This window comes from Carettochelys insculpta, chromosome 3 (assembly GCF_033958435.1).
Source record: "Carettochelys insculpta isolate YL-2023 chromosome 3, ASM3395843v1, whole genome shotgun sequence".
Classification (NCBI taxonomy): domain Eukaryota; kingdom Metazoa; phylum Chordata; order Testudines; family Carettochelyidae; genus Carettochelys; species Carettochelys insculpta.
In genome coordinates, this window is record NC_134139.1 from 125,148,737 (window position 1) to 125,173,963 (window position 25,227).

General features: G+C 43.0%; 2 protein-coding genes across 3 annotated transcripts in view; both read left to right on the forward strand.

The window, feature by feature from the left end:
* Positions 1–7,509, forward strand: part of PPIL6 (peptidylprolyl isomerase like 6) — a 33,060-nt gene extending 25,551 nt beyond the window's left edge. For both annotated transcript variants that reach the window (XM_074988822.1, XM_074988823.1), the window contains 2 exons: positions 2,450–2,585; positions 6,373–7,509. In XM_074988822.1, the coding sequence (XP_074844923.1) occupies positions 2,450–2,585; positions 6,373–6,484 (248 nt within the window). In that variant the 3' untranslated portion in view covers positions 6,485–7,509. The remainder of the gene's footprint in view (positions 1–2,449; positions 2,586–6,372) is intronic.
* A 1,636-nt stretch (positions 7,510–9,145) lies between these two features.
* CD164 (CD164 molecule) lies at positions 9,146–23,804 on the forward strand. Its single transcript, XM_074990765.1, has 6 exons — positions 9,146–9,296; positions 14,764–14,841; positions 18,151–18,213; positions 21,325–21,393; positions 22,049–22,117; positions 23,119–23,804. The coding sequence occupies exons 1-6, from the start codon at positions 9,218–9,220 to the stop codon at positions 23,283–23,285; spliced, it is 525 nt and encodes a 174-aa protein (XP_074846866.1). The 5' UTR covers positions 9,146–9,217; the 3' UTR covers positions 23,286–23,804.
* The last annotated feature ends 1,423 nt before the right edge of the window (positions 23,805–25,227 follow it).

The following is a 25,227-nucleotide window of genomic DNA, read 5'->3' on the forward strand; positions in this document are numbered from 1 at the left end:
CTTGCTGACAAAATATGTCACATTACTGCTTAGCTGCTGAAGGGGCTTAGAGATATTTCAGTTTGTAGCTGTGGATCAGTTCCTCCCCTGACTACCTTCACTTGCAATGCGATCTTCACTTGCAGTTGTTCCCATGCTGATCTCCTTCTTGCTGAATTCCCTCTTTGAACATCATCATTTTCCTACACCCTCCAAGCGTATTTCTCATTCCTTCTGTGATATTCCATCCATTCACATTTATTCTCTGATGCTTTCCACAATCTCTTTCCCTCCCTGATCTCTGTCTCCTCAGATGACTCCTAATATTCTCAACAGCTCTTCTATACTCTATTTCTTAGACTTTTCCACTTCCAAAATGTCTTATGTCTTGTATCTGTTACTCTTCTGCACCATGGTATGCTACTGGAGAAAGTCCAGGGACCACGTAGACTTCCTCAGTTAAAAATCTCTTCTTTATTGAGTGCTACAAATGTATGTGCTAAACAACTCTCCATCTCCACCCTGGTAGTCTGTCATCTTTCCAAAATCCTGCTGCAAATGTCATGTAAATGACCTGCCATTCCAGCCATGTCCTACCTCTCAATTCAGGAGTGAAAGTGAACTTACATTTCTTACAGGTACTATTCTATTGCAACCTCGCCTCAACCCTAGAGGGCAGAGCAGGTGGCTGTGATAGGACAGTACCAGTAAAAAAAAAATGAAGTGTGGGATGGAGTGGGGAAGGAGGTGGGACGGACTCAGGAGGCTGAAAGGCCTAGGGGAGTTCAGAGCAAGGGTTGGTGATGGGTTGTGTGCAGGAGTCAGGGTAGGGGGTTGGGAATTGTGGGGGACTCAGGGCAGGGAGTGGGGGAGGCAGGAGTCAAAACAAGAGGTCCGAAGGGTTCTGAGCAGGCAACCATGTGTATGTGTGCAGCAGGGAGGAGGAGTGTGGCCACTCTGGTGCCTGGCTGCTCTGGTGCTGACGGGTGGTGGAGACCACTCTGTCCGAGCGCTGGGGCCAGAGCCTCCAGAGCCTCACCTCCAGTGTCTTACTGATGTGCTGCTCCAGGGCATGCCATCTTACTTTCATGTATGCCTCAACTAATCCCCGCATCTTGCACAACAGTCCTGAGCAACTTGTCTTTGTCTTCTGGTCCCTGCATAAGCTCCTGCCTACCTTTATGCTCCTTTAACTTTTCTCTCCATCCCTGCTGTAACTTCTGTGACTTGTTTGCTTCTTACGTGCTCTTGTTAACTCTCCGTATGCAGCAAACAGCACTGACTGAATCTTACAAATAAACATGCTGGTTTACTGTAAGCATCCTGATACAGTGGCTTCTGTTTTGTGTGGTTTATTTAATTGTGTTTGAACATGACCTTGTGTCGTGTATTTGCCTAGGAAGGTTGTAGAATCTCCATCACTGGAGATAGTTTAAGAACAAGTCAAACAAACACCTATCAGGAAAGGCCTAGAGGGTGCTTGGTCCTTCCATAAGTGCAGGGGACTGGACTCGATCACCTTGCGAAGTTCCTTCTAGTTCTAGTGTGCTATGTTATGTTTTGGTGAAGAAGAGAAGCTCTTTAGTGAGAGTGGATGCACTGAATTTTTGGATTTTCTCTGGTCGTTGCATGTAACACAGAAAGGAGATGGAGAGAAAACTATAGTACTTGGTCTCTCTTGATTTTTATCCTTACCTCTGTCTAATGACAAGGGAAGCAACTATTATCACCACTGCCAGCTCTCTCCCTTTTCATGCCGTCCCATAGACCCAGCTGGCCTTCAATCGTATAATACCCAAAACATGATAGAACCTGATGCTCTCTAAAATTTAGCAACGGGAGTTTAACATGGAGAGTCCATTTTCCTGTTGTTAGAATGAGAGTCTTGGAGTCAGTAGGCCAGCTGATTTACTATCTGGCTCAGAATAAGTCATTATGGCCTGCCCCTCCAGAACTATGGGTGCTTAGCAACACTGAGAATCAGGCCATTCATGTCTCAGTTCCCTCAGCCATAAAATAGGAATATTACTGACCAGCCTGTACACTGTTGTTTTTCCAGTGCTCTCAGATCCTTAGATAAAAGATGCTATAGAAGAGTTGTCATACTCAAAAATATCTGCAGTATGATAAGCAATTACATTTTGAATATTTTTCACGTTTTGCCCCAGGATAGCCCAAAATTTAGTTCCAAACCTCTTTCTAGGAAGCAGAGTCCAGTGATCCTGGGACAAAAGAAGTTCGAATCCCCCTTCATTTCCATTTGCTTACCTTTGGGGCAAGTTGAAGGGAGACCTGCTGAAAGGTTCCCAATCTACATAATAGAAAGTAATAACAATGGGAGAGAGGGAGAAAGAAACAAGAGTTGAGAAAGGGGTGGTAGAACAGGAGGTGCGGTAGCAGTTGCAACAGTGAGTAAAAGTGGAAGGAGGCAAACTAAACTAGTGACCATTTATTACTGTAAACTTTCTAGATGAAAATTTTTCCGTTCCTCACAAGAAAAGAGGGGTTCTTGGGATGGCCAACAAGGGACGTCACACCAACGGTTCACAGTTTTATATCACACTACAGCCAGCTCCCTATATGGATAAAAAATATGTGGCTTTTGGGTATGTATACTATGGATACATCATTTTAAAATGTTTTAAAATATTCTTATGATTTAAGACACCATTGACAAGATGGAGATTCTGAGCTGCATCTCTGAGAGGCACAGCACAAAACTCACAGCTGAGAGGGGGAGGGTTTAAGCCACCTTTGCATCCTCCCAGCCCTAAGCTACCCCAAGGGCTGAAGAGCCTCCTGGCAAAATGTAAGGCAGCTCTGGGGCCCTGTCTATGTCGAGATGTACACAGTAGACTTTTGCCAGCACAGGGATGCAATTAAATCCAGTTTCTGACTGACGTCGCTGAACCAACAATAATCTCTAGTGTAGACAGTTATACATGCAAAACTGCACTTGTACTGGTATAGTGTATTTTGCTCAGATAGACTAGAATAAGATATACGGCTGACCCTCTCTAGTCCAGCACACTCTGGTCTGGCCACATCAATGGTCCAGCATGATTTTAGTTTGCCAGCTATCCACTTATTGTGGGTGTGGCCAAGTTTCCCGCTGTCTTGTAAAGTTTTTTGACAGCTACCAGTCCTGGCTGTCAGTGTTAAGTGCTGTTATTTAACTTTTGACTTACTTAACTTGACTTAAACCCTTGCACTCCAGGTGGAGCATAGGTCATCTACAAGCCTCCTCCAATTCACTGTCTTGGGACAAAACTAACTGACCCCAGGAGTTATCCCAGTTGTTGTCCTTATTTAGCTCCAAATTACCCCTAAATGTCTTCTAAGAGACCAGCAAGCCATGGAAATGCTGGTAGTGCTGCCAAGCATAAGCCTGTTCTTAAGCTTTATCTACTTTTTTCCTGGAACCAATGCAGTAAAATTGTGTAACAGTACTAGCATGTTATAAGAGAGCTGATAAGCCTTGTCTAGGCATAGGCTTATATAGGATGTATCAGTACAGGTTGAACATCTCTAATCTGGCACCCTTGGGACCTCACCAGTGCCAAGCCACAGAATTTGCTGAACTACAGGAGGTCAATATTGTCTAGTACATTACCAACCCTTCCGCTGCTTACTGGGCTCTTTGGAGACAGTTAGGGGTAAATCCCCACTAAATAACAGCACAGAACACTGAGAACCAGAACCAGTGGCCATAAACACACCCTATGGGACTGTGGGAAACTTAGCTGGATATCCACTTATCGTGGATGTGGCCAACTAAAATCATTGTTGCAACACAGATTTCGCCAGACAGGAGAGATCCAGACTAGAGACCTTCAACCTGTATGGTCAGACAATAAGTAGCATTGCAAGTGCAGTTCTGTTTATCCACCCACTCACAACATTGACCTCCTGTAGTTCAGCAAATTCTGTGGTTCGGCAATGGTCAGGTCCTGATGCTGCCGGACTAGGGAGGTTCAATCTGTACTGGAAAATACATAGTTTTGCCAGTGTAAGCTACATTTACCACTAAATGCACTTTGTCAGCACAGCATAGTGGTATAGTTGCACCGGCAAAGTGCTTCCTAACATAGACCTGGCTTAAAATAAAGTAGCCTCCCAGTCCCAAGGCAGTGTACTGCAGTCTTGCCCTCTGCATCAAAGATTGCAAAGACGTCCTAGAAAAGCAGCCAATGTTTGCCTCTGCACTGCTTGTGGCAGGGATATCCTTTTCCAGCTAGAACCAGAAGTAAAATCCTGGATCCACTGAAGATAATGGCAAAACTGCTTATGACTTCAGTGGAGACAGGATTCTATCCTAGAGCTTTTAAGGCTCTTTTAGCCTGCTAGTGGTACTAAGCATAAAGGGACTGGGAGTGTGGGAGGCATGAGATTCTCACACCTGGGTGGCTGTCGTCTGATGTACCACAGAGAAGTACCACATTTCAGAAGCAAAGATCATACCAATATTATATGCAGAAAACAAACTAAAATAAATTCTAACCAGAGGTGTTCAAATTAGTGGCATCTGACTTTAATACTACAGTAAACCCTCAAAGTGCGCTATTTTGAGTTGTGCTTAACTCGCATTAACATGACAGTTTTTGAAGTCCTGGGTCAACTCAAAATCCTGCTGCCCCCCAGTCCCACTCAGCCCTGGTTCAACCCTCCCCCTAGCCCTGCTCACCACCTGCACATGGCTCCGGCTCACCACCCGTGTGCAGCTGCAGCTCAACCCCCCGCCTTGGTTCGAACCGCCCACATGCGGCTCTGGCTTAACCCCCTCGTCCTGGTTCAAACCCCCATGTTTGGCCCTGGCCCAAACCCCCCGGCTCACCACCCAAGCACAGCTTTGGCTCATTACCCCCGCCCGTGGCTCTAGCTCAACCCCTGCCCTGGTTCAACCACTCACCCTGCGTGGCTCCGGCTCAACTCCACTCCACTCCCTGCCCCACCTTGAACAGCCCTAGCCCACCGCCAGGCTTAACCCTCCAAACTGCTGCCCCCCCACCCCACCAACCCAGGACTTACCTTTCAGAAGGAGCTCCAGATTTTCCTGCTGCGTCCCTGGCTGCAGACATGCATTCTGCCAGGGAAAAAGCTGCTGCCCCAACTTATGCGAAATTCGAGTTATGCGAGGGTGTGTCGGAACACAACCCTCGTGTAGATCGAGGCACTACAGTACAATGAACACTGGAGCCTCTTATCTTACAGGAACTTCCTACTGTAAAAGCACAAGAAATTTCAAACTCTGCTCCTGCAACATTGCCTAACACATTGACATCCTAAGAGCTTAATCTAGCACGAGAAAAGAGTGGCAGGTCAGCACTGTTACCGTGCTGTAACTGGGACGCCACTCATCACACCTTGACCTTCCACAGCTATGCAACAGCATTCTGCATTAGCAACAGGAACTTTGCCATTCAAAGAACTGCCGCACCCCTCATTGGCTTGTCATGCACACAAGTCTCACATCCGTTATCCATTTACAGCCTTTGAGCATCTCCACTCCCCTCTTTTTCCTCTTCCGCCCTCCCACTCACCCACCCACCTGTGCCAAAAATTAAGATATGGTGCTGAGTTCTCTACGTGCACTGCTAGCAATCCTGCATGTGCACAGCTTAACGAAGTGGCTTATAAGATTGAGCCCCATATATTGCAACTCAGGACAGTTTGGAAATAAAAAGATTGCCAATTGTTGTATTGGTTTCATGACTCAGATGAATTTAGAAGAAAATTTACCCAGGACTTCCTCTGTGTGTCACACACTCAGCAATTTAAATAAATGCAAAACAATTTCTGACAATATTCCTCTTGACCTTTTTCTTCTTAAAATGGAAGCATAGTAGGTCGCATGGCCTCTGTACCCACAAACTCCTGGGAAGATATCTATGTGCTGCCATGTTTATTGCTTAGATCCACACATACATTAAGTTTTAGCATTTTTTGCTATCTCCTAAAAGTGGGATGTTTTTAGAGCAAATATCTAGACCGTTAGTCATCTGTGAAAAACAATCCTATAAAGGGAAAAAACATGCAAGACATGAACATTTTAAGACAGAACCATATTGAGAAAACTACAGTTATTATAGCCTCACAGAAGGAATTCAGGGTTTCTAACTCATTTGCTCTGACCACTGATAGGCACTGAAGGTAGGTAATACAGTTGTATTCTGTATGAAATTAATTTCTCCCAATCTTCACATTGTTACTCTGTGTGTGCATATGTATACATACGTGTGTATATGATTTCCTAAATTTTTGTTATAGCATGCACATTTAACCTAAGTTGTATTCACATAGTCAAATAGATTACTAAAACTGTAGCTCTTTAGGGTAGTGATCAGATAATCATAATTATATTCATTTTACATATAATTTCTTTTCCTACTATAGCCAGCTGATCGAAGGGACAGAAGTTCTTCAGAAACTGGAAGATGTATCCACATACAATGAAAGGCCTGTAGTAGAATGTAAAATCATTAACTGTGGGGTTCTTGTGCCTTGATTACAAGCCAATTTCCCTTCCTACTTTAATGTATAATGATGCATATGTTTGCTGACCAGTCTTTTATGGATTTTGAAGGCTCTTTTTAAAAAAATCTAAAATAGCTTTTTGATACATCTGTACTTTATAGCTTGATCTTTTTCTAAATGTGTTCATGGCTTATTGACATACAAATACTTACATGAACATACTAATGATCTTGGGAATTTAACCTGGTGCCATAATTAAGTTGTACAAATTATTGTGTTAATATGGATGTCCAGTGAGAGATTATATTACTGTAGGCCACATGATAAATAATTCTATTAAGTAACACACCAACTAGCACTACTTAATAAACTAATTCACTATCAACTAATCGTGGTGCATGGACACAATTATTTATCTTTGGCTCAGTTCTGCCATTCTTGAGCCACACTAAGTCATACCTTACACAACTAGTTTACTGTTCAGCATAATGATGGTACTGCATGCTCTCTGACCATTAGAGGTCTGATCTCATTTACACCTGCATAAAACAAGAGTAAGTCCACTGAAATCAGTGAAGATACACCCGAGTAAAACTAATGAACAGCCCCTAGACATATTTATTTTGTTTACAGATTGCATCAAATTAAGATATTTGAACCCAGCAGAACCCATTAAAATGCTAAATGTATTTCAAAACAGGAAAGTGCAAACTATACTCTTCTTCATTAAATCCAGGAGATTTTGCAAAGTGAACAGCACTGAGTAAATGTGGTTCCAATGAGTGTGGAAAGTTCACATAAAGACGTCAATGTCTGTCTAAATGCTGTAAAAATCGCCATCATTTATGAGTTACAAGACTAAGCACACAACTTATAGCCACTTGCCGTAGTAATAACTGCTTAGATGAAGGCTCTTAGGAATAGTGCAAAAGTAGTGACAACAGATGGTTCCAGGAGAAGCTGGCAAATGGACAGCAAGTGTGGAAAAATGAAAAGTAGCCCAAAATCTCAAGAAAGAAAATCTGTAACCATTAAAATTTGTCAAACATGTCTACAACTGGCAAAAAAGTGTTTCAGTCTTTACTTTCCCTTTCTGGGTAAAGCACTCTGAAATCAACAGATGAAAAGTTCCAGGAGCTCAATATAACAACTGTTTTGTGGTAGCATTTGAATTGACATTCAGAACCAATACAATTTGCCACTGTAACTTGATCGTAGAATTATCTTTGCTGCTTAGTTCTATGCCCGAGTTGAAAGGGGTCATTAATGGATTTTCTACTTAAAAGGAAAATGACTAGAAATTTTGTTGTAAAAGGGTGGTGGTTTCTCTTAAGTAACAAAAGATGCCCATTAAGCATAATTTTCCTTTGCAAGAATGTATACAGAAACTACATTAATTCCATTGGTAGAAAGTACTCATAGGAGACTGTCCCAGTGTGACTGATAACTTAAGAGGAAGGCTACATCTACATGAGATAAATTCGATTTTTTAAATAAATTCATGGAGGTTAGGTCCATAAAAGGCTATCAGCCAGGGGATGGGAATGGTGTCCCTGACTTCTGTTTGTCATAGGCTGGAGGTGGATGGCAGGAGATAAGTGGCTTGATTGTTGTCTTCGGTCCACCCCTCTGGGGCACCTGGCACTGGCCACTGTCGGTAGATGGGATACTGAGCTATATGGACCTTTGATCTGATTCAGTAATGGCCATTCTTACGTTCTTATAAATCTATCTGCTGGTGGTTGTGCTAAATAGGAGAACGTTCTTGGGGGTATTCACGTTATCAGCTGAACGCTTCTTCCCTAGCACTGCAGTTCTTCCTACCACGTGTAGAAAAGCACGGAATAGAACTGACAGGTTGTGTGAAGGGGTCTCCTATCAGCGTCCCAGACCTCACGGAAGGGACCGCCGTGCGCATTAGGTTTAAGAATACACCTATCTCCTCTCTCTGAGCAGGTCCCCCGAGCCCTGCCCTGACGCTGCCGTTGCAAGGCACTCCCCTTCCCGCCCTGACAAGCGGGTGCTGAGGGGAGCTGAGCCTTGACACAACCACCAACTTCGGTGGCACTCAACGAGGCTAAAGTTGGCGCAGGGGGAACAACGGGGCAGCGGTGCACTCGGCACAAGCGTCTCGTTACCACGAGCCGGCACGTAGCGCGGTGGCAGCCGTGAGCTCCCGCCCACCTGACTGGGCTGAACATGCTGCACGAGGTGGCGCTAAAAGTTAGGCGCGAGATGGATTGCGCGGGCGGCGCCTCGGCTGCCCGTCTCGGGCTCGATAGCCGTCCGGCTCTGAGCCTGCTAGAAGCTCCTCGAACCGGCGGCGGGTGGAACTGGGACGAAGGCGGCCACCAGCCGCCTCCCCCTTGGCCCAGTCCCAGCGCGCAACTGCGCCCAGCTTATTCCACTGTCACGGGGGAGGGACTGAAACGGTCGCCCGAGAACTGCTGGGGTGGCCGTCACGTGACGCGGGGAAGCGGGTCGAACGCAGTCACGTGCCAGGAAGGCGTGTTCCACAACCCCCGGGTGCTCGGCTTGAGGGTTGTTCCATTATACCTCGGGGCGGGGGGAGATGAGGAGCAGCGAACTGCGAGGCCGCAATCCAGCGCGGGGGCGGGGCCGAGTGCTTTTATCTGATAGGTCCAGCTCTACGTCGTTAGCGCTCGCTCCCGTGACGTAGCTGGGCTGGGAGTAGTCGAACGGAGGAGCGTGGTTGGGGAAGCGGTGGCAGCTCCGGGCAGGCTGGTGGGACTGACGCTGCACCATGGGCCGGACAGCGGGGTTCCTGTTCGTCGCTGCCTGCGGGGTTTTGCTGTGTGCGGTGGTGGCGGCCAGGGCAGCAGGTGAGGCGGGGCGGTCCTCTGGACCGACGGCTATAAACTGGAGTAGGGGAAATGCCCCTCCTCCACCGTCAAGCTCTGAGGCGGGGCCAGGTTGAGGTTCCCCCCTCCCCCCGCGAGCTCGCCTCTTCCGGAATTGGGAGGTGCCGCGTCCTTGGGGGCGGGCGCTGGCAGTGAGTTTCGCACCTGATGTGTCCCGCAGGGCCTAGCGCGGCTCCACGGTCTCGGGGGGGGGCTTGGTGTCTGGGCGAGCGGGCGGGCGAGGTTCCAGGCTCGCTTCTGCCGCTGCGGTTCTCTTTGCCCCACGCCCCAGCTGCGGGGACTTGGCGGCCCCCGGCTCCATTGCAAGCGGGGAGTGTTGGATCCAGGTCCCGAAAGCGCAGCTTGCCGGTGTGAGTCGCTGCATGCAGAGCTCGTTCCCCTGTTGCGCCCCCAGGCCAAGCAGAGCCACTGGCCGGGTGGGGAGGGCACAGAACAGCCTTCGGAAGCTGTGGTTTGTACTTGGTGTGGAAAAAGTGCGAAGACTTGGGAAGAAGCAGCTACGGGAAGCTGCGTAACCGGCCCCAGATCCTGTTCTTGAGTAATCGGGACAATGACTTATCACCTTAGACTTTTTTTTTTAAATAGCCATGTACTGAATTCTACAGTAGTTCTCTGAACCCAACTATATAACTGAAGGAAGTGTGATAGAACATTCTTCAAGTAACTATACTGTCGTGCCAATATTTTATTGAGCTACACATTTTCAGAATGACCTTTTTGTGAAAGGTAAACTACTATTTTCCAATGCAGGACATGACTTACTAAAACCTCTCCCCGTTTCTGTGGCATTTAGAACGAAGGCACTACAGCTAATCATATGCTTAATCTACTAGATCACCTTGTTTTTGTCACTTTGGTACAGGTCTTGGTACATCAAACTTAAGAAATATAAGAATCAGAATTTCAGTAGACTAACTTAATGTGGTCAAAAGATATAAAATATTTGGACTTATGTTAGATAAATACAGTAGATCAAAGTACAGAATATGTAGTCACTGGGAGGGTATACTATTTTAAAATAAAATTTTTAAAAGCTATTATAGTCTTTGAAGCAAAATGCAACTGAGTCATTAATATGGTAAAGCTGGTATTAAATGGTTACATAATGGGCATTCTTGGTTTTTTGGTTTCTCCCCCCCCCCGCCACTGATTGTGTCCTGATATTATTTGCACCATTCCCCTCAGCACGTCAGGATACACAGTGTATCCATGTGGACTGCAAGTGAGGTGTTTTTGATAGAGGAGCATTTTCCAGTTATTCCTCCTTGAAAACCAAGAGTGGCTGCAATCACAGTAGGATTATCTACTCCACTTGTGTCATGTAAGCAGGTTAGGGTTTTTGACAGTTAAATCTGTAGTAACTAGCTTCAGTTCCTGTTGGGAAGAGATGCCATTTCTGCAGAAGCATTGAAAGTAAGATGCTCTGTGTGGCTCACTGCAGCTTTTGACTTCATGCTGCCTTGAAATTAAGCCGTTGGAACACCCTTGTCAAATCAGGGATGGCATCTGAAGGTCTGACTTAAAAACTCAGTTATTCCAGTCATTCAAGTTCATGGTCAAGGTTGACAGTTCCATTCTTTCTTTGAGATGATGCAATTGTACAATGGCATCACAGTGATCCGGCAGATGTAACTTATTTGTATTACTCTGATGCCTGAGACTGGGGCCCTGTTTGATAGGGAGGGGCTATGCAAATAGAATGCAGACTGCACTGAGAAGCTTCAACAAAGCTGGTGTCAGCTGCTTTATTTTGGCAGCACCTTCTGTCCTGTCATCTCTTCTGAGGCCCTGTCTGAAGCTGCATTAGGGACAGTATCAAGAGATAAGTGTTGTTCTGATTCTCTCTGGGATTTGGTTATAGCCATATATATTGCCACACAAGAGGAGAACCTGCGAGCTGGTTTTTGAATCCGTGCTTCTGTAGGAATTGTGAGGCTACTGATATGTAGCTGGACAAGCTCTCTTCTGTGAATAGAACTAGTGTCTTCAAATCTTCTTGATTAGTTGGCAAAGATGAAAAGGTGTAGGGGATGTCTTCCTAGGAAGTGGAGAATTGGGCAACTGTCTTTGAATAAGATACTGTGCTTGTACCTTTCATAACTGAGGCAGCCTCATCCAGAAGAATCAGCTGAGAACCCTTTCAGCAGGCCCTGTGGCTCATCCAGAGGTCTGGGCCATGGGGCTGCATCTGGGGCCAGAGACTGCAGCCAGCAGCAGCAAGGCTGAGCTAGGGCCACTGGCAGTGGGGCTGCTGGTAGGAGGCTGTAGCAGGCAGCACCCAGACTGGGGCTTGAGGTGGGGAGGTCTGGCTGAGGCTGGAATTGGGGCAGAGTCAGGCTGGTGGCAGGGGACCTCTCCCTGGTCCAGCAGATCCCCTCATTTGGGATTGCTGTAGTCTTCATGTGGCTGGAGAGTTTACCAGTCTATACTTCAGCTTCAATGTGGATTATTAGCTCTTGTAGGGTTGGTCAAAACAGCTCAGTATGATCAAGTCTCTTCACTGGGAAGTGTAAAAAGATCGTTCAAGCTAGGTGAATGCCTTGGCATGGAGTAATATGCCCATTAAAAGTAATTTTGGTAGGAGCTGTTTAGAGTGATGCCTGCAGGTACCTAGGGCTGCAAGACAAAACTCTGCTCCAAGCTTTCTTGCCATAGGACATTGGAAGTTTTGACAGAGGATTTATGAGCCAGCAGGTGTCTGTCCAGGCTGTATGATTACATCTCACTAGTATCTGTAGGCATGTTTTCCTGTGGAAACCATTGCTGAGATCTTGATAGACATGAGCAATATAGGACAGGTATGCATATCGAACTGACCAGAGGTATCTGGTCTGGTTCCAATCTAAGGATAATTTTTAATTACAACTGGACTTCTGATTTATCATTAAAAGAGGTCTTCTCTCCTAAGCTGAAAAGCAATTTTTTTTTTTGGACAAACTGCCTCTTTTAAAAGAAGAGCCAGTTATTGGGTGCACTATGTAACTTTAGCATTCCAAAAGAGAGACTCAGTTGAGTTAAACAAGCTGATCGTTCTCTAGCAAAACAAAAAAGCAGTCATGTAGCACTTCAAAGGCTAACAAAATAATTTATTAGGTGATGAGCTTTCATGGGACAGACCCACTTAAGATTGTAGCCTTACCAGAACAGATGCAATATATAAAGCATACAAAGGTCCAAAAATGATAAAGGTTGGCAAATCAGAAGAGCAGAGAGAAGGTGGAGGGATGTGGGGGTGGGGGAGCTTAAAAGTTAGATTAAAACATCAAAGTATGTAATAGAGTCCTTGTAATGGTCAGGTAATTGCTGTCCCTGTTCAAACCATGTATTAATGTGCTTGAATAAGAATGTTAGTTCTGAGTAGTCTCTCTATAGACTGTTAAAGTTCCTTTTTTAGTAGAACATAAACTTTCAGATCTTTAATGGAATGGCCTACTCCATTAAAGTGCTGGCTGACAAGTTTGTGTATTTGGAGGTTTTTTTGATGTCTGTTCTAATTACAGAATAACAGAACATTCTCCTGTTCCTCAGCTAACATCACAAGTGCCATCGTGCTAACAATGCCTACGTATATATGACAGACTTTGGCGAAGAGTGCTACATGACTGTGCTTTTTTATAAAGAATAAGACTAATGTGGCTATCTCTGTCACTGATCATTCTCTAGTTATGAAAATAGAAGTACCAGGTCACACCTGTAGAGAAAATCCAGTGACAGTGAGTGGCATTTGTCCTATAGGTCATCCTCTTCTTCAGTTACCTAGCATCTTCCCTTCCGGTCTCCGAGGGGTAGCTGTATTAGTCTGTGTCTGCAAAAACAACAAAGTCCTATGGCACCTTAGACCAGTAGGTTTTTTTTTTTTTTTTTGGGGGGCGGGGGGGAACATAAGCCTTTAAGGGAAAAGAGACACTGTCAGACATGCATGTCTGGTAAAGTGGGTCTTTTTTCCCCGTAAAAGCTGATGCTCCAAAAAAATCTGTTGGTCTATAAGGTGCTATGGAACTTCTTGTTCTTTCCTTCCAACTATCTCACTACTAGTAACCAACTTCATGTTTAGTGAAAGATGTTTGCTCAATAGAGGAATGATCAGTCTTCCTTTTTTTTTTTTTTTAAGTTCAGTGAGATAGTAATCTTGGTCATTGAACCCATCTCGTACCCACCTGCAGCTGTTAGTGCTAGTCATAGTTATTCCTATTAAGACTGACTATTCTATTCAGGTGCCAGGGTAGAGTTCCAGTGTATGGAAAAGTTACAATTTAACACTTTGGGCTTTATCAGCTGAAGTATGTGCTTACATAAATTGCATGCTGATGCACAAATGAATGCTGAAGAGACTTGGCTTCTTTTTGGAGAGCCAATTGTGAGACTGAGCTTTAATGTTAAGTGCAAACTTTTTTTGTAGAGAACCAGTGTCGGCCCCACCCAAACTTTTTCAATATAAAACAGAAAAGAATTCCCATTGCACTAAAGACTAACAAAGTAACTGACCAGTTCTGTATAGTAAAACAAGGAAACTGTTTACACTTGGTGTGTTACAAATTTTGGTACAGTTGTAAAACATGAAGACTTATACCAAGTAGGCCGGCATTAACTAACTACATTTTGTTGCTTTCTCCCATAAATATTTACCTGATTCTCTTTTCTGGTTGTCTCTTCCCTTTATAGTAAAGGATTTTACTCTGTGGTTTCAGTACATACCTTAAATCTCCCATTTACAGAAATGTCTACACAGCAAAGAAAAAGCTGCAGTGGGTCCATGCCAATTTATGTAGGCCAGACTGTTTCTCTGCTGTGTACACTTTTGGGGTCTCTGGGAGGGTCTCACACACATCTTGCAGGGTCCTAAAGTCCAGCAACCAGCCCACCTACACATCAGGGAAACAGCCCTATGAATCTGAGTTGACTGCCATTGCCTTGGATTTTTTCTTTGTAGAGTTTTTTTACTCTTGTAAATCTTCTGTCTGTTTAGATGCGCTAATATAATCATAGACCACTTTAGATAGTAAAACTGGCACATCTGGGGTGTGGCATTAGAATAGTAATAGTAATAGTATTGTTGGTCTGGAGTAAAATGTGTTTGAATCTACGCTAGCTTTATGAGTTGGAACTGCTAACAATTTGTACGATGGGAGGGAGGTAATCCCATGGGTTAGCGACAAGACTAGGTGCCAACAGATCTGGGTTCCATGCCAAGGGTTTGTGAATTAAGGCATGTCACTTCTCTGTGCTGCAGCTTCTTCTCTGAATTTTTTTTTTTTTTTTTTTTTTTTTCTTTCCCCCAGGGTAGTTGACTCACTTCATATGAAAAGCACTTTAGAGGTCCTCAGTTCATAGGTGCCAGTAAATTAAACTGAAGCCTAATCCCATTCTTTGGAAAAAGTTGCTGTTGTGGTAATCTGCTACCTCATAATTAAATGTATTCCTTTTTCAGCTACCTGTACAGATTTTGGAACCTGCAGTGAGTGTGTAAATAGCTCTTTTGCTGAATGCAAGTGGATGCAGTGCAAAGGTAAACATCAGTAAAACTATAACTAGATGTCTCTGTCTAATTTCATAAATTGTTTTGGAGAATAGCATAGTGGAAAAACAACTCCTCTATCAAATAGTTCTAAACTGTTAAGATCCTAAAGCAGTAATGGATGTAGATACTTTGACATGCAAGTTGAACTAACTTTTAAATTCTTACCCAGAGGTAGCTGAATATTATGCCAAAAATATAACTAAAAGCAGAATTTTTAAAGGTGCACTAATCAAACTACCTGAAGCACCATAGGGAATCCTAGTGTTACTAATTGTGCAGCAGGGTTTTCAAAATGCAGTAGACAAGCTTCTTGGCCTTGCTAGCAAAGAGGCTATGGATAAGCATTCCAACATTGCAGGCCCTTTTGAAATTATCCTGTAGAACTAGGGTGACCATATCTTCCTGTCCAAATACACAGCAGGGGTATGTTGGGGGGAGGGGCGTCTCCTCCTAGCTTCATCAAGCCCTGGGATAGGAATAAAGGGGATTTCAAAGTTGGGTGGGGTCCTTTCAAAAAGGACCCCCATCCGGATGAGCTGCGCGGCGGCAAGCTGTGTCAATTTCTACGTGCCGCAGCCACCAGCATTCTGAGGTGCTGAATGTGTATTTCAGTGCTTCATTTACATGGCCATTTCAAAGTTTTGGGATAGTGTAGACATGGCCCATATGACCTGTCATGGGTATCTCTCTATAATTAAGTGAAAGTAATCTCAAATGTTACCAGCCCAGTTTGGGGGTTCCTCTCAAAAGGTTCTTTTCACTACAAATGTCTCTTGTCAGGATTCTGACAAAACTGAGGCATTTTGGACAACCTGTTTGAGAGAATTATGGGCAAATAAGTGTGCTAAATGTCTTAGATGTTTTTAACAGGCTAAGCTAACACTTAGTTGCTATACCAACAGAGGTAGCAATATTAGTCTGTATTCTAACAAAACAAAAGAGCAGTAATGTAGCACTCTAAAGACTAACAATGATTTATTTGGTGACTAGCTTTCATGGGAGAGACCCACTTCATCAGATCAATAGCATTTCCAGTACAGACTAACCTCTAAGTTCAGAGGTGTGAAATAAGTTGCAATAAAAACTGACACTTCAAGTATATAGGACTGAAGGAGAGGGGTGGAGGTGTTAAGTGTCTTGCCTTTGATAATTACAAGCATCAAAGAAAGGAAAGCAGTCCTTGTAATTGGAAACCTTCCTGACAAATACCATCCTTGCCACCATGGGTGCAGAGGCTCTCTAAACCAATGTTTCACATGAAGATGGACTACAAGCTATCGGAAATACCATCCCTGATGTTACCACAGCAAATCTGATGGCTGACCTATGTAAATTAATTCTCAACCACAATTATGTCCAATTGGGGAACAACTTACCCCTCCAGACTAGCAGCACTGCTATGGGCACCTGCATAACCCCATAATATGCCAACATTTTATGGCCGACTAAGAATAATCATTACTTAGCTCTCATCTCCTATTACTCCTTTTACTTATGTTACATCAATGACATCTTTATCATTTGGATCCATGGTAAAGAGACTCTCTGGAAGAATTCAACAGAGATCTTTCACAACCTGCACCTTACCATCAATCTCAGCTTTGATTATTCCCCATGAGACACTTCCTGGACACCACAGTACAAATTGCTGATGGCCACATCAACACCACTCTCTGCTGGAAACCCAGTGACTGCTATACTTACCTACATGCCTCCAGCTTCCATCCAGCACATACCACACAATCTATCATTTACAATCAAGCCCTTGGATATAATCACATGTGCTCTGATCCTACTGACCAAGACCAAAAACTTCAAGACATCTACCAAGCATTCATAAAACTTAATTACCCACCAGGAGAAGTAAAAACAGATTAACAGGGACAGACAAATATTCAGAAACCAGCTACTTCAAGGTAGGCCCAAGAAGGTCAATAAGAAAATACCACTTGTCATTACCTATAGCCTCCAGCTCAAACCCCTGCAATGTATCATTAAAAACCATACAACCTAGTCTAGATCATGAGGCTACATGCCAGAAGGCCCAAGGTGATGGGGCTTGTCCTCTTGTAGACAACTTCCTAACCTAAAAGATTCTCAACCACAGGCCATACTGCAGTAATACTAATCCTGGAACTTTTTCTTGCAACAAACTGACAACTTTGTCCACATTTATTCTGGGGACACCCTCGCTGGCTTTAACAACATTAGTTACAAGATCAAGGGCTCATTCTCCTGTACCTCAGCCGGTATTATATGTGCCAGTAATGCCCCTCTACTATGTATATTGGACAAATGGGCAGACTCTTCACCAAAGAATCAATGGGCACAGAGCAGACATCAGGGATCTCAATACACATAAGCTGGCCAGTGAGCATTTTGGTGGAGTGGGCTGGTCTGTTAAAGATCTGAGTGTGTCCTACAACAGAGACTTTAAAACAGGTTACATAGGGAGGTTTGTGAACTGGGGTTCATATTCAAATTTGACACTAACACATGGTATGAACAAAAACAATTCCCTCACGTATTATGACTTCTTCCCTTTTTTGATGCTCATAATTATCTCAGGCAAGATACTTAACACCCCTCAATCCTCTCCTTCAGTCATATATACTACATTGATGACTGTCAGTTTTTATTGTTTTTTTTTTTGGGGGGGGGGTGACCTCGTACTTATAGATGTCAGTCCATACCAGCAATGCTATTGATCTGATGAGGTGGGTCTGTCCCACAAGTTTATCACCAAATAAATCATTTTGTTAGTCATTAGTGCTATATTTCTGCTGTTTTTGTTTTCAGTTGCTATGTAAATATTGATGGTCAATTTGATCCAAAAGAAATATTAAAATCTTAATTTTAGGCTAAAATCTGCTTTAGATACTGGAGTCTATGCAGCTCACAGAATTGGGAACAACTATGGCAGAAATACTCTAGGCCCAATGGAGTACATGGCTGTCTATTAAACTTCATGTTCTTAATGTTTGAACTTACCCTGCTCTACTTATAGCTATACATCTTTGTCAAAATGGCACATTCTGTAGCTAGAATATATTGCAAGGAATATTATAGATTGCTCGTTTGAGTGAATATTAGTTTTGTTTACTTTTTAGACAATCTGTCACTAATAATTAATTTTTAATTAGTGTAATCTTGTCCATAGTAATTCTAGTAGTCAAAGACTGTCATGGGGAACACTAAAAATTGAGAACATAACTTGTAATTGAATTAAAGCACTAAGTCTTTGGAGGCATTGTCAATATTAAAATATTTCCTTAACACATTTCTTTTTTTGGCCAGGAGGAAACTATTCTTGTGGAAACACAACAGTTTCCAACTGTTCTGCCACTTTGCAGTGTTTCTGTAAGTATCTGGATAGTGTACAGGCTGATTACAGCTTTTTCCAAGTTATCTAGTAAGACAGTCTGTCTACAAATTCCAGAATAATAGTTCAGCTTCCACTAATATACCTTGTGTAAGCAATGTGTGGTGTGAAGCTTTTAGAATTGTCCACTTAAACCTAGATTTAAATGTGTAACCAATTAAAATGGTAGATATTTCCTTTTTATTAAGCAGCTTACTTCACTTAAAAATCCAAGTTTTACTTGGCTGCTGTCTTAGTTTTTTGTTAACTTCTTGAGGACCAGTTTTTGCTCAGTTACTCTGCCTCTGGAAATTTTGTTGAAATATTACTGTTTCTTATCAAACTCTTATTTTAATCAGAAAATGGTATTTTCAAATAGGTGAAAAGGTCACTTGCCTTCTGTCTGGGGTTTATAAAGGCTCTAGAACAGGGGTGGGCAAGAGACAGCCTGTGGCCATGATCCAGTCTGTATGTGCGTCCCCTCCCCCAAAAAAATCAGAATCTTTGGGCATGGAGCACCCCCATGCCATTCAAAGTGTCTGAGTGCTCATTGTGGCTCCTTGCTCTGTGTGCTAGAGAGCTGGGGAGGATCATGTGCTACCCCCATCCCTGGCACAATTGTGCAGCTCCCCTTGTCTGAAAATGCCCCTTCCTCCCTGCACACCCAGCCACTTTAAGGGATATGGGGCTGCTTGGCAGGCAGGGAGCCTACCTGAGTCCTGATGGGCTGCTATCTGGGAACTGTCTAGGTAAATGATTCCTGTCCAGACCCTGCATCTGGCACCCATCCCCTCCTGCCTGGTGCCATGACTCCCTTCCAAAGCTCCTCTCCTGCACATCAGTCTCCTGCCCCTGGTCACAACCCCACCCCTCATCCAAAATCCCTTTAAGATCTCCCACCCACTTCTGCACTCCAGTCCCCTACCCCGAAGCTCTCTTCTGCACTCTACCTCAGTCCCAGATTCAGTATGGTTTTCATTGAAACCACTGACTACTTTCTAAAATCTTAGCATGGCCCTCCTCCCAAGCAAAAAGAAACTGTGTAGCAAAAGTGGAAAATCTGTTCAGCTTTTAGGGTCATGTGACAAAGTCTTTGAAGTACAAGGTCTGGCTTTCCAAAACTAAGTGTACTAAACTTGTGCATAGTTAAGTACCAGCTTTGTGTGTGTAAGGTGTACATGCCATACTTGCAAAAGCAGGCCTTCTGTAACTTACTGCTAGGCTATGTTGTGAACCCCTTCATGATCACACTGAAAAGAGGCAAAACAAAACACCCTTAATGAAGGTTTTTCAACCTGTCTATTTTGGTATCTGCTAGCTTGGTGGATTAAAACGTTCATCTTTCTGCTTGTATCAACTCTGCAGTCAAGATCCCTAAACATTTTTCCATGCAGAATAAATCTTGTTCTCTGCACTGAGGCATGTGCAGATGTGCACCACCAGTAGAAACACATGCTGCCTACTGTGGATGCTCTGCTAATCATCTGGGCAGCATTTGACTCTCCTAGGTGGCCACTTAAATGCTCCGCTAACAAAACAGGGCTCTGCAGTGCAGTGACATCTTGGTTTCATTTTAGTTCCTGCACAAACAGTAAAATACAGTGAACCCTTGACTTTTATGGACTAGTGGGTGGGGGGAGGGGTGTCCATTAATGCTGAAAGTCTGAATTCAAATCTGCAGGACTGGAGGCACCTTGCAAGGCACTAGGAAGCTGAGGGGGCAGGTGGTGTAGAGGAGATAGCTATGGTTACTTGGTGTGCCTCAGCCCTGTGCTCCCCCTACAACTATACACAACATGACCCAGAACAGTGTTCTTGCTGGCTGACTTACTCCCAGCAGCAGGTCCTCCATCCCTGGCAGTGGCACCTCCTGAGCCCCCAACAGTTTTTTGGGGGGCGGGGGGGGCCTGGCAGACAGCATCCAATATTTCTGAAGTTTGTTAAATAGAGCATTTACTATAGTTAAGTTTTGGCTATAGGGCAGGGGTGACCAACCAGTTAGGGACTAAGAGCCACAGATTAAAAACATACCTGGCTCTTTGCACTTTTCATATGGATGTGAGAGTCAGTGCCTTTGCCTTCTCTAGAACTAGGCATTCCTGCCCCCCCCACTCTAGCTGTATGCCAGCAACTTGCCAGAGCTGCCACATGCTTCTCCCACCAAGGTCTGGGGTGCAGATGGCACTCTTAGGAGCTTCAAGTTGGCCACCTCTGCTGTAGGGTCTCTGTTATGGTTGTCTGTGAGACAGAACGTTCTGTTTCGATTGCAGGGGGTTTTAGGGGCTGGCAATTGGAAAAACCTTGTACCCTGAAGTTAAGGCAAATACGGAATTTCAGAATGCCACATTTCACTAAACAACTTTCTAGTAGACCACGCTTTGTCATGTTTAAACTGAGTAGCAGTACTCCAGTCAGACACCAATACATTATACCAAGTATTAGTTGACTTCTGCATGTTGAACTGCTAGATGGTATCTTGGGAGTTTGGTTGGGCCCCTTTTATGAAGAAATTTTAATGAGGTTGCTGCCTCAAATACCATGTATTGTAGTCAGTGCTTAGAGAATATGAATGTGCAGCAAACTGCCTTTATTAACCACTTTTAAAGTAGTAACAGTTTTTAGAGTATGTATTCAGGTTTTATTTTCTGGTACTCAAGTGAGAGCTTTATGCCTTTTGAATCACTGAAATTGTTCAGTCAGTATTCATTTTCATCACACAGCTAGCCAGAGCAAATGCACACCTGCTTGTGACATCTAGTTCCAACCTTGAACAATTATGGGAAGATGTAAGACACAAAGAGGAACTGGATGCTTAAATCTCTTGCATGTATCCTGCCCAGGTTCCATATCCATGGTTAAGTGCATCCACCATGCTGCATGTGGTGAGAGTCAGGGTTTGGCCTCTGTCTTGAATTACCTACTGTGTGTAGCTGTTTTTGTCTGCTTGCAGTATTTGGCTCCCACAGTTTAGTTTCACTGCAGTGCAAGGAACTCTCTTCCATTCTTTTTGCTACTTCATAATAGCCTTCATTATGGTTTCATTAAGTATTTTACTGTCCTTAAATGGGGAGTCTGATATGGTTATGAATCAAACTTTTTTTTTTGCGCAGCCAATTCTACAGCTTCATCTACTGCTGCTCCCACAAGTCATGTTACCACAACTGCTTCTACTACCACAGGTGAAAAATATTTGCTGTAATGTACTAAGTGTACCAAGTAAGATAGAACCCTTACTTTAATTGAACATCTCATTTGCAGTACAGGCATGGCAGAACTTTGCCTTTCAAACTACAAAGGAATAGCCAGTGACTGAAGGCATGGTACCCTGAAGTCAGCTTGCTCTTCAGCTACATCACTTGTCATGTTTTCTCCCTCCCCTTTGGGGGGTGGGGTCCAGAAATGTGGTCCATAGAACTGCTTATTCATATTAGTGCTCATAAAATTAAGGAACGTCTGTGTGAGTCAAACAGCTTTATGGCTGGGGGAGTTGTTTCAAATATCCCAGAATGGTAGTGTGCAATAAAAAATATGCTGATTAATGAATGAGAATATACAGGGAGAGCATGTATGCCTTCAGTATTCAGGTGCCTGTACTATATAAATACTTACTATGCACTTATCCAAATTTTGACTGTTAAACATTTGCCCAGTAAAAACTTAGTAGTTGCACACTGTTAAGTACCTCCTGTTCTGTGTGAACATAGTCTTTGGGAGGGGGGTGCTCTTCCTTGAATGAAATAAAAGCCTATTAAAAACTGAAGCAATTACAATAGTGCTAATGAACGTGGGCTGCCTGTACATTTTTGAACTTGGAAGCTTCTTTCTACAAAACAGCTAATGTCACCAATGCAACTTCATCCACTGCTTCAAGTACTTCAGTTTCCACAACAATCAACACACCAGGTATTATTTTTTTTTTTTTTTTTTGTACTATATAAAAGATGGTCGGTTGGTTTGTTGTCTCCTCTTCTCTTCTTTTCCCCCCCCCCCACCCCATCCCTTTCGGTGGCAGGGAGGAAGGAACCTGTTTAGTAGGTGATAGGAAGTAATGAATAATGGCAGGTATGCCAGAAATTCCCAACCTTCCATGCCACAACGTAGCTTTATAAAGGTAGATCTCTCGAGATATTATCTTGACAGTAATGGACACATGTCAGTGAAGTTTCAAACTAAGTGAATTGGCCAAATTAAGCATTTTAACTGGCTTAAATTAAGTCATGGTAAGATAGCACAGAGGAACCTATGAAGTCCCATGATTGGAGTTTAACATTTTAACTTGCATTCATGACAACCCTGGGTTAAGGTAAAATTCTCTAATACCAGGGACCAGCTTGCTTCTTTCTAAGCTGGGCAATCTCAAGGACTGGTGTCAATCCATTTAGTCAGAGAAACACTACACTAATAATGCCTATCAGCAACAACAGTCACTTGCTTAAGAGGCTAGATCTTCAAATTAGACTAAAATACCACCTTCTGAATATATTTAAAAGGGAAAGTAATTCTAAAAGCCAAGTCATTTGACAGCCACAGTATTTGGTACGGCTTTAGTTATGTTCTTATATTAGTACATAGAATCTGGTTCACTGGAAGGTATGATTTTTTGTAAACCAGTCACTTTCAGCCTTTGCTTATGGACCCCTAAGTTTCAAATGGATATGTGGACCCTTTGGAAATCTCAGATATCGACTGTGGAGTGCAAGCTGAAAATCACTGCTACTGCTGTAAATTTTGCTTAAGAACCATGAGGCAAGTGTCATGCTTAGATATCAAGCAGACACCTCATGCTTGCTTAATCAGTGTTTAAAACTCTTACTAAACAGATTCATGGTACAGTATGAAACACCACATTCTGTAGTAATTACTGTAAATGTGACATCTGCTTTTTATAACTTGTGATTTAACAGGTACAACAGCAACTACTGGGACTCCCCCTAAACCAGCTCCTCACAAGTCTACATTTGATGCTGCCAGTTTCATTGGTGGGATTGTCCTAGTGCTGGGTCTACAGGCTGTAATCTTCTTCCTGTACAAATTCTGCAAGTCCAAAGATCGAAACTACCATACTCTCTAGAAACTGCCATTTACAGTTGGACTAGTGGCCCAACACCTGTAGTTCAGTGAACCAAATATCCTGTCCCATATGGAACACCGCAGTTCAGAATAGTCTCTAAATCAGACTTTTGAAAGAATGACCTTTTTTTGCAACGCTATACTTGGTAAGAGGTGGTATTAATCATCTGTGGCTCAGAGGTACTCAATATGCTGCGTGAGTCCTTGTAATTGTCTTATTTTTCTTTAGTGGCTGCAGATGTGGGACACTTTTTTTTGGACTTTTACAATGCCAAATATAGACTTGAAATGATTCTTGTGGTCGGTGGCAAGACTGTCTTGAGTAGGCAATCTCATGACTGTGGAGACTGATTTAATTAACCTTAAGTGCAGTATCCCTATAATTTATATCCTGATAAAATTATCAGTGACTGACTTCTGGTGGTGGAATAAAATTGGTACTAGCTAGGGGCTCCAATAGTGCACTGCAAGGAAGATGAATGATTTGCAGAAGTAGAAACCCTCTCACTTTAAAACACACCCATACCCCTCTTGGGTGAAAAATGTCAAACCTGTATTTTTTTTCTGTGAGAACTAAAGATGGCGACTGGGGTATTACATTGTACATTAATTCTTAAATTTGACCTTTGCAGTTAAGTGAGAGTCTTTCCCCACCATGTAAGGGAAAATTTAAGTCAGTGCCTTAAAAGGTAGGTTGCAAATTCAAATGCTGTGCGCCATTTTTTTTTTGTGTTCAAGACCAATACAGTACTTGCCTAATATACCCAATCTCAACCTTCAATACAACAAAAACATGATTTTTTTTTTTGCTCTTTTGTGCATGAGGAATTGGGATATTGGACTAACTTTTTAAGGTGAATTAGACTTTTTTCCCCACTAATTATTTCTGACCTGAAGAAGGCAAGCATAAGGAAAGCTATCGCATAAGGTCATATGCCTGACTTCAAAAGGGCACCCACTTAACATTTCTCTGAAGAGTTACCTAGGTAGATGGTCAAGACTACTATAACAGACAAATAGTTTGCTTTTGTGCATAGTAAGTTTCACAGTTCTCCCTTGCCTACACTTGCTCCACCTTTGTGTGAGCCTTTCATACAACAGTAAGAGTTGAAACAGTTATACAAGAAGTGAAGTTGGGGCAGGCATAGCTCTTGAAATTTGACATGATTTCAAATGGATGGTGTTCCTTTTAATCCTGTTTTTTTGGGGAAATTCTATAGCTTTATGCAGTTACTGACTGTGCATGACTTAAATGTTTACCTTAAACTAGGTGTTCTAAACATTGACAGCATGATAACTGATAAGTCATGGCAATGTGTGGGGGTTCTAACATAAGCAAATGAAAAAAAATTAGTTGCACTGAGTTTTGCTGTCATGATTTACCAGTTTTCAGTTTGTTACACTGCATAGAGAACTAAACTTACTATATAAAATGTTGCCAGACAGTGCTGTAATGTCAGAATTGCACGTTAAATTACTCTGCCGAAAGCCAGGAAGCTCAGGTTTATTCAACAGGATCACCATCCACCTTCCAGAAAGCAACAGGTTGGGACTGGATGGTGTATCCTTAGCCTTATTGTAAAGTCACTTAGTTTGTCATCCCCATCTCTGTATTGTTTCATAACTTGGTGCTCCATGCACTTATTCCTGGATTGTGACAAGATGACTTCCCACTTTACACACAGTACACCATTTCCAAGAGTGTTCCTAAACACTTATTTAGTATTGTGCCTAATTCTCTAAAATTTGTCCTAACATTTTGGTCTTAGAAACCAAAAGGCATCAGGACACTTAGAAAAACAATGTCAAACTTTTTGGAGTTAAAATTTTACATAGTAACTAAATCGCTCATTTACTGACTTGATTTGTTTAAAATGTGCTCATTAAGCAAACAATTTTTCAAGTGCCTTAATTGTTTTCAAAGTTTTGGCTTCAATTCCTTT